This window comes from Eupeodes corollae, chromosome X (assembly GCF_945859685.1).
Source record: "Eupeodes corollae chromosome X, idEupCoro1.1, whole genome shotgun sequence".
NCBI classification, from domain to species: Eukaryota; Metazoa; Arthropoda; class Insecta; order Diptera; family Syrphidae; genus Eupeodes; species Eupeodes corollae.
This window is the reverse complement of record NC_079150.1, coordinates 2142557-2159752: the sequence shown is the minus strand read 5'-3', so window position 1 is coordinate 2159752 and position 17196 is coordinate 2142557. Positions and strand designations below refer to the sequence as shown.

Here is a 17196-nt window from a genome sequence, read left to right as displayed (position 1 = left end):
TTGGTATTGAGGTAGGTTCATTTAAAGATATTAATATTACAACCATAAAATCGACCGACAAGTTTTTCCTAATGGTTTCAAATTGGGTTTGGTGGATTTAATTCAAATCCGACTTCCGGAATAATGTATCAAGTCAGGTTTTTGAGATATCACTTTTTAAAATCTTGAAAAAAAACAAGTATATAAGTATATATATGAATTTTTGAAGGAGCTTTTTTTTTTAAATAAAATCCGTGATGGTTTTCCAAATCTACATATAATCCTTTTTTCCAATATTCAGTTGAAGTATTTTTATTATTTCAAGAAAACAGAAAACAAGCTGTTTGATTTTATTTTTCTTACAAAAACCTAAAAGAAACACAAGCCATTTTTACTAAAATGGTTTTCAACAAAAAAAGGCAAAACGGTTTGAAAGTAAGTTTGGTTCTTGTAACGAATCTATTGTCTAACAGATTCAATTGTATCAAGTTTTTGAAATACATTATCAAAATATAAAAATAATGGTAAAACTTAAAAAAATTGTTAAATTTACAGTTTGGATTCGAAATCAGCACTAAAAATTAGGTCAGAAATGTATTTTTCAAAACTATTGTATCAAATTCAAGTTTTTCGCGAAACTTCACTCATAACTAATCAAGAAACTAGGTAAAATACTTATATGCTTTAAATCGTTTATGATAGAGAAAGATTTGTACATTTCAAACTCATCAAACAAGAAGAAATATTTTGAGTTTGAACTTAGGCTTAAAGACCCCGTTTTCGGTTGTTTTAACCATTTTAAAAGGGGCATATTTTAAAAACCTGAGGTGATAGAAACATTTAAAGGCCGAGAAGTTAGAATTTAGTTTTTAGAAGCCAAATCTTGTTGGTACAGAAACGTTTCAAGATTTTACCGCTGGAGTTTATTTGGTTATATAATAAAATTTTTAATTTGTTTCTAATTAAAAAAAATTTGAAAAAAAAACAATGAAGAACTTTTAGCATTCGAAAAGAATATCGCGACTAAAAATTAAAAAATTAGATTAGAGTTTGGTATTTATTTGAATTTTTTAAATAAATGTTTATATTTAATTTTCACCAACTTTTACACACCTCCAAACAGATAATAATCTATTGTTAATTTTAATAGCCACTATCTCACTATATGCATTTCGAGCTGATCTATGAATTGTTTGGGCTTACTTTATCATAAATACGAGTGTATTCAGGCGCAGCGAATTTGGAAGCCATAAAGCTGATGTTTTCTATAATAAGTTTGGCCCACATTTTGGATGAATCTAGAAATATAATTTTGTCAGGCAGTTTGAAAAAAAAATGAAGCATTCTTGTAATCTAAAAATTAGTTAAATCAGGTGGTGCAATAGCTTGAAGGGAACCAGTTACAACTCTCCGCCATTCGTTTGGGCTTTGTGCGAATAATGTGAGGCATGGATAGGAACTACAGCTTATATACCGAGTCCGAACGGTTTAATTGATCTATGTGTAGTCTAACGGAAAAAGCATAAGGCAATTTATAAACAAACACACAGAACGAAAGATTTCACATACTTTACATACCCTTTGTGAGATGTGAGCCGTTTTAGAATTATTTATATTTTACTTTAAATTCCATTACTCGTTTTGATTCCGCAAAACAAAATTGGATGTCAACTTTTTATATAAAACTTATAGTACGACCTCGAGGAGCCTCAATGGACGCGTGTCGTCTAGTGGCTATACGAAGTCATTAGCTTCATAGAGATATACTCGTAAACACTAATTACCTTCATACAAATTGTAATTGAAATTTTTTTAACAATTGAAGAATTGAAGTGTTTGGAGAAAGAAGGGGGTAAGGGAATTTTTGTTCGTTTTTCTGTTGTTTTAAAATTAATTATAAATACAATAATTAATTAATGAAATTCCTAGCGAAAACTTAAAAGTCACATTGTTAAAAAGCACAGCAAGTTCGTAAGTTAACTTTGGGTTCAGGATTATTTAGCTCTGGGTTAAACTTAGATTTAACAAAGCACTGAAAAATTTGGCCTGGATGTCCTCGTTTTTTTAAAACCGTACAAAATGATGCAAATCTATACAATCGAGTAATTGCTGTAGGTTTGAATTTTTAACGGAATTTTAAAGATTTTTTGAAAAAGAAATGTATTTTATTAAAACTTACCCTCTTCCATTAAAATCACTGAACCGGATTCAGGATTATTATTGGATATCGAATGTGTTATCATATTAAAATCTTCTTCCATCATAAATGGGGCATTCCAACGACTGCGTGGTGTTGTTCTAGGCGATGAATATAAACTTAAGTTCGTCGGGCTAATAACACCTGACATTGTTGATATCGATGTTGTATAACCTAACAGCTATTTTTTATACAAATGAAAAAAAGAATTGAATAAAAGCTTTTAATTTAAGAAAGCATGTGGTTTCGTTTCGGTAGTCTTACCGGAGTTGGCTGTGAATGAAAATTGTTAAATGGCACATATTCGCGACCATTTGGGGGATAGGGGTTGCTTGAGATTCGTGCTAAGTTTTTGCGAGTTACATCCAGATGGCTTAATGGAGGAGAAACTGAACTTATTTCAGTTGACTGACCAATGTTGCAACCATTGCTTCCACTGTTCCCACTTGAACTACCCGTTGAACTATTACCACCGGTATTTGTGGTACCAGTGTTCGAATTTGATCCACTGCCTCCAGTTGAGGAATTCCGTCCACCACCGTTTGATGAACTCCCGTTGGGCAGACCTGGATCCTGATCCTGGTGGTGATGGGATGGTGAGGATATTGTCGAGGCCGAAGCAGCAGGTGGTGTGATCGATGATGGGGGACTTCCAACCATAGTAAGATCACCGGTTGAGCGAATGATAGCGACTGGTCGGGCCATTGGGGGTAATGGTGGTGGTGGTAGCATTGTGCTGTATTGCGCGTATTGCGCCTTCAGACTGCGTCCTACGTGCTGCACTTGGAACTGACTGACAGCAGCCACAGATGCAGAACTAGCAGATGAAGTTGCTGAGCCTGAAATATGCGGATTACTGTCGGTTTCCTGGCAGACAAACGTCACAAAGTCCGATAGAGTGTCATGCCCATTCCCAACTTCATTAGGATATTTGCTTGTAACTGAATGCGGATGTATCGCATGGTGTGGATGTTGAGCCGCGTGATGTGGATTGTGCGGATGGTTGTGGTGATTCTGCAAGGACTGTTGTTGTTCCTGATGCGTTTGACTGCTTTCGCTAGATGCCTGCGAGTCAGATGGCCCTGATGGACTACTGTGTTGATAGTAAACCGCACTCGGACTCACCGCATGCGGCACCAATCCGCTGGGATTCTGCTGAATTAATACTGTATAAATAAAAACAAAATGTTACGAATGAATATATTTCCTGCCAAACCAACCAAAAACAAATTATGTACCTTCATTCGATCTCGCCTGACTCATGGTGAGAATTCTTGAGGTAGAGTGACCGGTAGGTGTGTACCTTTGCAGGGAAATACCATCTTCTGAAGAATTCCCTCCAAGCGATTGATCGCTATGTCGCAGAATAACAGAAAAACTACTGCCATTGCCATCTGGAGGCGAGGAACATGGATCATTTTTGCATGAAGTCTGACCCCGTAATTGAGCTGAATTTGACAGATGCATTCCACGAGGATCTACAAAGTCAACTTTAAACAAGAAACGGAAAAATAAGAATTTAAACCAAGCTAATTATGTACTTTCAATAGAACTTACTGCTGTAACCACTAGCCAAGACCATTGAAGGACCTATCGAACGATCTGTCACTGCTGATACAATGCCACTAGGTGGCGCTGACAACGGATACGTATTGCAATCATATATACTACTGGTATTTTCCATTTTAATTGCATTTGCGTTTGTTTGAATCAGATCATTTGTTTCTTCCAATATTGATGCTATCCCAAAAACAAAATAAAAACAAAAACAACCATGAAAATTCAATATTTTACTTACAATTTTTACACAAAAATTTGTTATTTAGAAAAAAAACGACATGCAATGGATTGGGGTTAGTTTACGGGCGCATTTATTTATTTTTTTTATTTTCACTATATTACTGTTAGGTTATTTGCCTAGCGATACCTTTCGAAAGCTTCCAAAGTTCCTTGGAAGAGAACACACCTGTGGCCAGTATGATATCATTGCATATGACTCCATTGTATGGGTTATGAGTGTAGCCTGAAAAGAGGAAATTAATAAACAAAAATACAAAATTTTAAATAAAAACTTAGGAAAATACAAAAATTGAGAAATTATTAATAGATATTAAAAGGCAGTACAACACGATGTTTAAATAGTTTAAAAAGCTTAAAGTTTAGTATCAGTTGATTGAAACCTTACAACGTTTTTTAAGACGTTGTTGTCTACCAAAACTCTCGTGACATATCCATCTTACAAACACTCATGTACGTACACATGTATATTGATAAGTGCTGTGAAACATAAAATTTGTATAATAAAAATATGGTTTCAATATTACATATATCGGTTTAATTTAATTCGTTAAATTTGTTTAAAAATTCGAAGGAATACAGTGTATTTGACTGTTAACATTTTAATCATATGCAATTAATATACGTAGGTAAGTTAATATTAAAATGTATAGTCTTACCTTTCTGCTTGCGTTCATCATCCCCCTTTTTGCTATTATTGTTATTATTATTACTGTTATTGTTATTATTATTATTATTGTAAATTAGCGGTGGACTTAAATTATCATGAGTATTTATAAAATTGGCTAAATACAAATCCAGTTCACGAACTGAAACATTTATATGATACGGATTAACACACAATCCCGGATGAGTGCATTCGGGATTCTTTTCTAATCGCTCGCCATCAGTACTTTCGAGTGGTATAGCCTTAAACAATATCACCATAACCAAGTCTAAGCGCCAGACTTTGTCGGCTTGCCGCAAGCAATCGATGCGTCGCATTTTGCCTTTTTGATCTGGATTCGATAAAACACATATCGATTGACGTTTGCCCGTTATACTTTGGACAAAATCTTCGCGACATTCTTGTGTTATATCTTTGCGAAGTTTTCCTAAAAGACGTGACGCCCATTTTTGTTTTACTTCCGCTTTTTCGTTCTGCAAGGAAATATCATATAAAAATAATAATTCATTTTAAAGAAGAATTAATTTTCGTCATATTTTTAAAGCTTCTTTAACTTACCTGTAATTCGTCTTTGCAATGTCTCTCTTCCTCAAGTGACATTCGTTTTTCGTGTTTCTTATAGTATTTTCTCTTTGCGGCTTGTAAATTGAACCATGAGTACGAAAATGACTTAACGAAAGGTAGGAGGGCCTCAATAAACGGATGAAATTCATCCTGAATGAGTTAAAGTAGGTAGATGTATGTTTGGATTGTTTGAAAAGTGGAAAAAATAATGTTATTTTTATTAATATACTGATTTCAGTCCCTTTGAATTTGAATAGAATAAAAATCATAGGATACCAGGAATTAATAAAAAAAAGAAATGAACACATAAAATTAATACAGAGTTAAAATTATATTTTTTTAGTTTTTTTTTATGCAAATTAAGTTTTTTTGTTAAGAAATATCTGATACATAAAAAGCAAATCAAAATAAAGATAGATAATAATTAAAAATAAAAAAAAAGTAAATTACAAAACTTTAAAACACACACATTTTAGAAGTCAACGTGATTTTCTTCTTTGAACTAACACCCATTAAATTTACGTGACAACAATACATAAAAAAGGACATTAAGTATAAAAATACAATAGTTCATATTTTTGTTAAAGATTGGTAAACATCGACACATGAACAAAAACAATTATACATATTTGCAACATTTAAATTTCATATTTGAACAAAAGAAATAAGAAAACTGTTGTTGGTTTATGATTTCCTCTTATTTGTGTGATTGCTTTTACATGACACCAGTTACAAAATAAAAAAATAAATAATAGTTTGAGGATGCGGATAACTTTCATGCAGACAAATTGATCCAGACAGAATAAGAAAAAAATAAACAAAACTATTGTTTAGTATCTAAAAGGTCTGACAACCGGATTTTCTAGCTTTAATCTTTTAGACTAATTTCGATGGTTTCTATTTTTCGATTTGTGTTCCTCAATACCAAAGTTGTTTTCTTTGTTTTATAAAACCGCCAATACCAGCTTCGATTAAAAGCCAAAATTATCACGTTTGTTTGTTGTTAAGTTTTGTGTCGTTGAGAAGTTAAAAATAGAAAACTTTTAAGACAAACACGAACTCAGGGCTTTATACTAGACAAATGGACAGTTCGATCTCGGGTAGTTGTGAACTTGAAAGCTAGGAGCTAGGTTCCATCACCAATTTACAAGGAAATTTAAATTCACCGAGTAAGAAGTTAGCCAGCTGATTTTTTAATATGACCAGTGCCGTGTAAGTAATAAGAAGCGGTTGCTACATTTCGTTACTCAATTACGAATCTTTATGTTGCATCTTAAACAAGTCTTTCAAAATTATTTTGAAACAATCTTTTATTGTTGAAATGTAATTGTTTACTTTAATCGTTAAATAACAATTATTTTCGATTGCCGCTGGCTTCTTCCGGTACTTTAACTCAAAATCCATACAATTTTGTTTTTAAAATAAGGTTAACAACTCTTGACGTCATAGCGATAGAAGTCGTGTTGATTTTTCCTACTAGCATCATGAAAGAAGGGGTTTTTACAGTTAATGTGCTTTTAAATGTCAAAAATGCTAAAAATTCAAAAAAAAAAATGTTTATATACACGAGTGCCTTTGCCCAATTTTAACAATTGCGACCCAATTTTAGGACACGAATTATTTGAACAGAAGAAAGTAGCAAAAGTTTTAAATTACGTGCACGCTACCTAAGGTCCAGATTTTTATTTTGATAGACATGTGCGGTGTCTGTCTTAAGTAAGATAGCTCTTGGACCATTAAAAGATATCTATTTAATTAGAACACTGTTATATAAGAATTAGCTAACATCGTTTTATTTTGACTTGAATGAGTAATGGTTTTCCCATTTATTTTTCCAAGGGATGTTTAGTAAGAATAACAAAAACAAAACAAAAAATTATAAACGTTTTTAAAAAACACAGAGCAACATAAATTAGAAAAAAAAAACATTTGTAGTTAAATTTATGCAACTAATCCACTGTAAAATGTATCATGTATTTAATTTAGTTATTTTTTTTGTTCCATTGACTTCAAATAAATTTTTATTAATACAAGATTAAAAAAATGCATTTTACAGTTTCTTAGCGTAAGAGTAAATAAAAAAATAAAAAAACATTTAAAAAATAAATATATTTATGTGAAATATAGCGAAGTACATTTATGCTCCAAACACCGAAATTTGCACATTTAATTTGAATTAATAATTTTTTTAAGTATTTAAGTACATAATTTTTACGTCTTTTTCGTTTTTTTTGTTGCACACAAAATTGTATATTTAAATTTTGTTCAATTCTAATTGCATTGCTGAAAACATATTTCAAAACAACAGGATAAACTTTTATCTAAATATACAAAAAACACACAACAAGAACTAAGTATTATATAGGAAACATTAAAGAAAACAAATTATTCTTTAAAAAAAATATTAAGTTGGTCTCGTTAAATTTAGTTGGTCTTTTACTATTTTCAACCGTTCTTGTTTATTTAAGAAAACTTGTTAGTATTAGGTTAACTTAAAAAACAAAGTTTACAAAAATAATTAGAAGAAAAAAATTAAAAAATTGTGTCTGAAAAAGTGTGTTAACGCCCCAAATTATATTTTATTTTTATTTGTTTTGTAATATACCTTTTTCTAAGCTTTGTATTTTTCAATTTCTTTTATATTTGTAATTAAGTTTTTGTAAAGCATTGAACATTGAATATATTAAATTGATTCAGCAAAACATTGCCAAATGAGGGCTATACTGACTACATTATTTGGCCACAAACACGACGGATGAAAATACGTATCGTTCTATTTTTGGGTTCCCAAAAGATGATTTTTATATATATTCAAAATAAATCAAATCCTTAGACTAAACTTTATGTAATTTTTGACGTTCCGAAAAAAGTCATCTGTAAAAGGATTACAAAAATTACTTTAATGTTACCTATTTTGAACTGCGAAAACAGAAGACACAAATAAAAGCGAAACATATGCAAGTATTCTTTTTGTTCTATAACGACATTTTTTATAAAAAAATGTTTAATTAAAAAAAGTACTTTTCCATTATCAGTTTTTTTGACAGAATTATAAAAATGGATTGATATAATCCATTAAACAATAAAATACTATCATGTACCTTTTAGGGACCAGTGTGTATTTATGTGAAATTGGATATAATTTTTAATAGTGATTTAATCACTTCTTAAACTTCGTTCAACCCAAACTAAATATATCCTTGTGACTATAGGTTAACCAACTTAAAATCTTTACTTTGCTAAGTGGTCTCTTTATTTGAAGAGTGACAATCAATGTTTTTGTGATTCAATGCAATAATATTTATGTAATGTATAATAATTAAAAACTAAAAAATGTAGTAAATAATTGCCTAAAGAATATTGCTTATATCTTGACAAGAGAATCCACGAATGAGTTTGATATCAAATGAAATGTGAAATTTTGTTGAAAGGAAAGTCGAGATATTTTAATCTTAAAGTTTGCCGAATGCAAAATTAAATGAAACCCTACTTTTATTTCCGAACTATACTTATTTTTACCATTGCAATTTGAAAATAAAGTGAAAGCTTTTATAAAACAAAAAAAAAACAACAAAATAAAAAAATATTTTACAAACAAATTATTTTATCTTCAAATTATTTGTATGCAGCAAAGAACAGCGTTTTTGACATCTGGTGAAATTTTAAGAAAAAAACAAACTGACAGTTTAAAAAAACTATAGTTATTCAACATTAAGTAAGATTTTGGGAATGACCGAATTGACATTCTCTTACTAAAACTTGGTTAACATTGATTTTCGAATTTGTTTCAAAAAAGTAAAATCTAAAATAAATAGAACTGCAGTCAGTTGTTTCATAAAAGTTAAAATTTACAAAAAAAAAATAAAACGCAAAATTGATAAAAATGGATGTTGGATTCTCGATATCTCGTTAAAAAATTAAGGTATTGTATTCAAAATGATTTTCTTGGAAAAATCCAATTTGTGCTGTTGTATGGAAGAATTAGAATTAGAATTAGAATTAGAATTAGATTTAGAATTAGAATTAGAATTAGAATTAGAATTAAAATTAGAATTAGAATTAGAATTAGAATTAGAATTAGAATTAGAATTAGAATAAGAATAAGAATTAGAACTGGAATAATATTTAGACTTTCAAAAAATGCTTCTAAGATTGTTAGGAATAGCTTTTCGGCTAAAAATCTTGTTAACAAAAATAGATTTTGAAATCAAACTAATTCATCATATTAAACATATTATTGGTAATTTTCAGTTAGTTTTTTTTTTTTAATTTAACTGACAACTTTTTTATAGAAATCACGAAAACAACAAAAAACTGATAAGGAATGCTTTTCGACTGAAACATTATAATCAAATTGCTATAGCTTATTGTAGGACTGTCCATTAAAGGTCCATTATTCAAAATGGTATTCGTCATAGACACAAATTTTCTAACATTATTCGAGATAGGAAAAATACAAGTCATTTGGTGTCAATATCGCTCTTCTAAGTCATTTATTTTAAGCGTTATGAAAGTAATTTGTGAATAAAACTAAGGTATTCATATTTATGCAATTGGGAACTTAAAGTTTAAATATTTGTACGATTTTAAAAATACTACACTTATTATAAAAAGCCGACCATTCGTGTAGACTGTTGTCAAGGGTCCATAGTTAGGTGGACATTTTCTTTGATTAAATAAAATATATACCTATTATTATGAATTAATTTGCAAAAAATAATGTATTTTTCTTATAAAACAATAATATAAAGAGTAGGAACATAATTCTATGAATCTTTCTAAACTAAATTAATTTAATTTGTTAACCAAGGCTGCCAATTTATCTAAAATCAATCTGGAATCGGCTAAAATGATAGTTGATTGTAATGTTTGATTAGCACTTGGTATCGCTTGTTTTGATACGAGTCTGATAAGAGTTTGGTGTATTATTTGTATTTGTTTACAGAGTATGTAAAAATATATGTGTAGACAGTACTTAATAAAGACGTATTTAAAAATACTAAGATGATTTGATTTTAATTACAACCAGCTTTTTGGTTGGGAGTTTATGCCGGAAACTATTTCTTTTTCACTTTTTTTAAATTTCTTCTGTTATATAAAATAAAAATATAAATCATTTGAACGGACTTTCAAAAATCTCAAATGTTTTTAATGGTGTGCTACTTTCAAAGAAACAACCACTTTTTTGTATTAATATTGATTTTAAAAAAATAGTTCAACAATATGGAGTTTTAATTTAATTTTAATTAATTTAATTTAAATTATTTTAACAAAACTAATTCTAAAGTAGGCGAATGTAAAAATGTACCGGAAACATATTGAAAATAATTAAATGTTACTGTACAAAGTTGTAATTTTAGCAAAATTTTTATTTTGTTAAGCTTTGAGGAAAACAAAAATATGAAGTTGCATTGAAAATTGAATACAATTTAGTTATTTTCAATAAGTGTAATGATTACATATGTATATCAAAATAATAAAAATAACAATTTCTTATCTCTTTCTTTTAGCTCACTTGTAATGGCAACAAATTCCGATTTCAGAATTTTAAAATTTAATTAGTTTTAGTAAAGTTGAGTGAAAGTAAGCAAAATAAAATAAAATCAAATTAAATTAAATCATATTTGACATAAATTAAATAAATCCTTTTCAACCTAACTACCTGTAACTTTGTATAAAAGCAAAAAAGAGATTCCAGAGGTAAATTATCAATTTTGACTATTGACTATTTGTAGCCGATTCCATTCTAGCTTTAATCGAAAACCTTAATTGTATTAAATTTGTATGATAAATTAAATTTTTGGGCACTTGAAAACAATCAAATCAAGTCTAGAACTGGTACTTTATAAAAAAAGAATATTAAATAAAATACGATGTAACTCTTGATTTAATCAAAACTAAGAACAAACGGACTTTAAAAAAAAAAAACAGTACATAAACATGCAACAGAAAATAACATGCTTTGAAAGGTATATTTTGACGGAAGCAATTTAATGTGTATTAAAAAAAAAAAACAAAGGCATACATTTAAAATAAATATAAACGTCCAGTTTCATTTAAATTAATTGAAAAGTTGTGAGTAAGGCCTAACTGAACTCTTTTAAATAAAAATAGACCTAATTTGCTGAAACAGAGTGTAAGATCGATTTGTTTTTGTGATTAACTATGAAAGTTTGACATGCAATTTTTAAAATTCATGTTTTGAAAAGTAACCCAATTACTTACAATTAAATAATAATTGGAAGTGGTAATTTCTTCGTTTAGCAGTAAGGGGCAAACTTTCACTATATTGATAATGTACATCAACGATCAAAATTTCATTTTTCTAAGCTTAACGCTTATGAAATAAATATCAAAAATCATTAAAAACATGTTAAATAACCTTTACTTGGCTCATGCAGATTTGTTAAGTACTTATGAATAAAAACGAACACATTGGCTCCCGGAAATTGTGCCAAAAGATAAAAAACCTATTTTTATAAAAAAAATATATACCAATTTTGCAGAAATCGAAAAAAAGGCCAGATAAAAGAAGTTTGGTAAAAGGCAGAAACAAAATTTCGGACTCCTTGTCAAGGACTTTGAATGTTCCAAGTACTAAGAAAAATGCATCGCTTTCAACAAAAGTTTTTCATATTCTTATTTACCAGAAATCAGAGATAAATTTTAAACCTTTTGTTATTTCTTTTCTCTTTGAATGCAAGTCTCTTAATAACCTTTACATCGGTCAAGGTCTAATGGAAGCCTTTATCCCAAATTATAGATACAAAAATATCTTTTTAGAGTGCGGATCCGTTAGCTGGAGCAAAAACTATTATATTACAATTGTTTGTCAATAACCAACTGATTTATGTTGTGAAGCACATACACCGAAAATATAGATTAAAGCGCGATTAAAGTGTATATTTCGCATACAAATTAGCTAACCGTTAATAAGAATGATAGAAAGATATTATATTGTAGTGGCATAAAGAATGTAACAGAGTTTACAAAATGTTTAAATCATTGCATAGTTTTTGAACAGTATTTGTGTGTTGTAATATTTATGAGTTTAAAGGAAATCATTGCAAAAAAAACTCTTTTATTCGAATATAATTTATAAAAAATTATATCACAATCAAGTTATTCTTAAATAAAATAGAAACTAATTTAAGTAATTTATAAAAAAAACTACAAAATCAAATAAGTAAATAAATAAAAAATACATGAATTAATAACTAAGTAAATAAATAAATATACGGTTATAATGTTAGAGAATAATTAATTAATTAATTTAAATGCCAACACTGACACATAAATAAGCAACCAAAAATTAATAAAGTAGTATCTAAATAGAAAATAATAATAATAAAAAATAACTCAAAAATACAGTACAAGATGTATGTATAACAGAAAAGTATTTGAACATTTCTAATTAGAGTGTTTTCACTTGATACACAATTTCTATAAAAAATTACCAATGAGAATATTATATTCTAGTCTATTTTTAAAAGGTTTGTTGTCTGTCTGTCTATGAGCAAGTCTTGGGTAGAGAAATGCCAAGGGAGCTTAAGCATCATTTTTGAAATTTAGTACTCAAGAACCTGCAATTTTTTAATATGCACTTTAACATGAGGGCGATCCATACAATAGTATTTGGTTTAAAAATTATTAATTATTTTATTTTCTGTCATAAGAGTGTTCCTTTAAGGTCAACTTCTTACCTAAGTAAATACCTAAATACTTGACAAAGTTGACTAACGCAATATTAATGTTAGTGAAAATTGATATAACGGCTTTTATTTTTTTGCTAAAAAAGATAGCTTGAACTTTCCCAGCATTAATATGAATACCCGAAAATAATTTCTAAAGCATTTAGGACCTTGAAAAAAGGCACACAATTTTAAACAACCTATTGTTAAGGGTTTAACAATTTGCTAGATAGCAATTTACTAAGGGAATATACAATTTTAAGCATCATTTTGATAATAAGTAAATTGCCAATTGCGGCTTTTAAGAACATTCAAACATGTCCTAAAAATAAACAAAAACCAAATACGCTAAAACGGACCTATTAGTTGGAATTTCTAACTGTTGACTTGTCATATGGATTTTGCAAATTTCTAGAAGTTAAAGTAACCATTCTGTGATTTTAACTTCAGCAAATTGTGTAAAGGTTGCTAAAATCGTTTAAAATCATGTTAATCATCTTTTGATCTTAGTAAATGCTAAAAATGGCCTTAACATTTTTTTAAATCAATTACAATTTTTCCTCGTGTTTTAACTTGTTGTCTAATTACTATTTTGCTTTTTATATTTTATATTGCAAAGATAAAATTACAAAAAAATCAACATTTTCCTATGAATTAACCATTTTTGATTTAAATTTAAGAATACAAATCAACCAATGACCTTTATCCATATTATTTTTGTATGTAAATCTCAAGACCTAAGCTATATCTTTAAAGATGAATACAGTAATTCTCTGATAGAAACCCTCTAAATCTTTTTGATCTCTGTCCCGTAAGGGACTTTTAATAATTAAGAACACAAAAACAATTCTCACACTCTGTTATGATATTGACGTTTCTGAACAATCGGAATCGACTTATTTATAATATATACTCGTATATTGATTCAAAACTTAAATAAATAAAATTGGAATGAAAGTGAAAGATTGTTGTTTAAGTATAATTTTTGTGGTACAGTAAATGTTAAAAAAGAAAAAAACATTTATGTGAAAATTACATTTAAAACAGACTTAATCATACACATATATTAAGCAAACATTGTTTTTTAATATAAATAATATTAAATATTATAGGGTGGGTCACAGCAAAAAAAGAGAATTTAATGGATATTATTCTGAATTTTTTTTTGTATTTCTGTGTTTGATCCACCCTAATATCACATCTACATTTTATGGAAAACAGAAATAAAAATCACATTAAAACATCGATTGGCATCAAAATTTAGCTTTTATATTGTTTGTTTTTTAGTAGAAGGCGTGCAGTCAAGATAAAAAGATGTTGAAAAACACATAGATAGATAGATATATGTACAATAAATAAATAAATTAAAAAAAAAAACTAAACAAAGGAAATGCGAATAATTCTAGTTTTATACAAATTGAAAAGGGACATACCTAAAAAAAAGGAAATGTACAGGAAGTGGTAGGCAAAGATAAAGTGGATAATGGATAAGGTGCTAGGGTATTATTTTCCTTCACTTGCACCCACCTGACGTTGTTTCTTCTACAATTATGTTTACGTTAACTATAACAAGTACAGTGCAGTGCTCAAAAATCGAAAGTTAAAAACTGACACTCTAGACTTTTAAAATTTATTTTATTGCGTACTAGAAAATAACGAAGATAAAGATACAAATATTCAAATCCCAAGCTACACGATTGGAAGATCTTCGAATATTGGCAGTTTTCGTAAAACGATTTTCTATCAACCATGCAAACACCCAATTTTATCTGTCAAAAGTGACAGACAAAAAATTGGTAGTCAATCCTTTGTTCTCGTCTAAAGACACATTGTTGGTATTTTGAAATAATTGGACGACAAACAACATATAACATACATAAATATTTTACTTTTAAAAATGTTCACCGTCATTTGCCGAGAAAATTTTGTTTCAATGAGTCTACCAATCTTATTATTTTTTTAAGTCTTACAACCGTGTAAACAGAAAATTAGTTATCTAAGATTTGGATAAAATTAACTAACCGTATAAACGGACAATTTTCACTTGATAGAAAATTGGCAATTGTCACCTTATTGGATGCAATCGGAAGACTTTTGACAGTTCGTCAAATATTGGAACATCGTCCAATCTTTACTTCTCATTCTGGTTTTCAACTTTGTTTTGCATAAAATCGATGTTTTAGTTCGTTGTTAAATTAAACGGAAACAGATATAAGCTGTAATTGTACGTTAAGTAGATTTCTTGTAATATTTTTAATATAATGTGTTTGTGTCTTTAAAATGCACTGGTCGACAGAATTACGATTTTTTTCAGTTGCACGAACAAAAAAAAATATTTTTTTAAATGATTGAGATGTCTTCTTTTACATCGGATTTTTAAAAAAATGCTGCTTTAAAAAAAAATCTAAAAACAATCAAAAATAGGGTTTTTTTGAGGCTTAGTTTAAACTTAAATATCACGTTACAATAAATTGTATGAAGATGTTTCTAAGTACAAGTAATTACATACAATTTAAATTATTTTAGTATCTAACCTAGGTTAGGTTAGGTTATATTGGCTGTCCAAGATGGAAACGGACACACTTAGGCGAGTTTAATGGCCCATTGTGATACCACATGAATCTTGAGGCTTCCTCCTAAGCTCAATGGAACCAGCTTACTTCCTTACGAAACGTAAGAGGCTGATTATACCGATATGATTTAGATCGTTAAAGAAGAATTCTCCTAGGTAATTCTTGCGTTTTCGAGCCAGAGCAGGGCATGTGCAGAGAAGATGAAGAACCGTTTCTTTATCTTCCTGGTCCATACAGCTTTTGCAAAAGTCATTTGAGAATACGCCTAGTCTCGTGGCGTGCTTTCCTAGTATCTACTCATAACTTAGTCTATGAGCAAATCTTGAATTTAATACTTTCATAGTTTCGAAAAATACGTTTGGAGTTAAATTTGGGAGCGGGTCGAAATGCTGTATTTTAAAATACTGTATGGTTAAAATTCTTTATGATACTGTATGGCTAATATTCTGTATTTCAAAATACTGTAGATTTAAAATACTGTGCCTCGAAAAGTCGTTTACTCAAAATACTGTATCTCATAATACTGGAAGTTTTGACAGATCAATTAGTTTTGTGCAATTGTTAATTATGATAGGAATAATTCATATCAAAATGTGAGAGCGATACAAATAACTAAGAAGAAGAAAATGAAAAAGAGAAAATAAGAAGAACATACCTTTATATTATTTTTGTTTTTATTATTTCAAGGACTTATGAATTATCATAGGTAGGTACATATGTTATTGTTCAAAGTTAGTATATTAGAACTTTATGCTTATGAGAAATCATTACGATGTTATTTATTAAAAAAAATATTACATTGTCGAAACGATTTTTACTTTGTAGCATTTTTAAATACAGAATTTTGAAATTCAGAACTTTGAGATGCAATATTTTTACCATACACTGTTTTGAACATACAGTATTATAAAATATATTATTTTGAGATACAGTATTTAAACTACATTATTATGATCCATACAATATTTCTACCCCAACCCGTTAAATTTGAGTGTTAATTTCGAAACCAAACTTTAATTTGAACTTTTTGCTTAGGTTTTAAAAATACCCGTTTTCAATATTATTTTTATATTTTTAAATATATTTTAAAAATTTGATAGAGTAGAATCGTTGATACAATAGATTTGTTACAAGAACAAAACGTACTTTCAAACGCATTTTTCTGTTGAAAACCATTTTAGCATTTTTCTTGTAGATTGACAAGTTAAATCAAAAATTCAAAAATTTTGATAGCGTATAAGTGTTTTGAAAGTTCTTTCAAAAACCTGATGTGATACATTAATTTTAAAGTCGGATTTGAATTAAGGTCGTCAAAACTCATTGGAAAAGTGGAATTTTTTTGCCAGTAAAAAATCCTTGTCGTCCAGTGAAATCAGTAATGATTTACACTTTTTTTAAACTAATGCTAAGCCCTATTTCTTTATTTGTTTTTAATTGGACATAAAACTTAATACCTGGACTATTGTCCGCTTTTTTAAAAAACGTTTACATGGGTACAAATGTAAGACATAAACGCTCATGGCATATAAGTATTTCTTTTTCTTAACAAATATCGTTAACAGGAACTAAATTTGAATGAGTTAACTGAAGATTATCATAACCGGCTAAATGGTTTTTCCGTTTTGTAAATGAGATTGATATAGAAAACGTTTATGACTTGCATCCAGATTGTTTAATTTCTACACTTTGTTGCCTATTCTTAAATTTTCTTATATAATTTATTAATTC

The 17196-nt window shown here is 28.7% G+C and overlaps 1 protein-coding gene across 5 annotated transcripts in view; it reads right to left on the bottom strand.

Annotated features, from left to right (window-relative positions):
* The window catches only part of LOC129953176 (nuclear factor 1 X-type), a 31316-nt gene that overhangs the window by 4190 nt on the left and 9930 nt on the right, over positions 1-17196 (bottom strand). For 4 of the 5 annotated variants that reach the window (XM_056066038.1, XM_056066039.1, XM_056066041.1 and 1 more), the window contains 7 exons: positions 5199-5354; positions 4633-5113; positions 4104-4199; positions 3734-3916; positions 3415-3666; positions 2441-3342; positions 2159-2357 (listed from right to left, as the gene is read on the bottom strand). In XM_056066038.1, coding sequence (XP_055922013.1) covers positions 2159-2357; positions 2441-3342; positions 3415-3666; positions 3734-3916; positions 4104-4199; positions 4633-5113; positions 5199-5354 — 2269 coding nt within the window. The remainder of the gene's footprint in view (positions 1-2158; positions 2358-2440; positions 3343-3414; positions 3667-3733; positions 3917-4103; positions 4200-4632; positions 5114-5198; positions 5355-17196) is intronic. The other variant, XM_056066040.1, reaches the window with a different exon arrangement.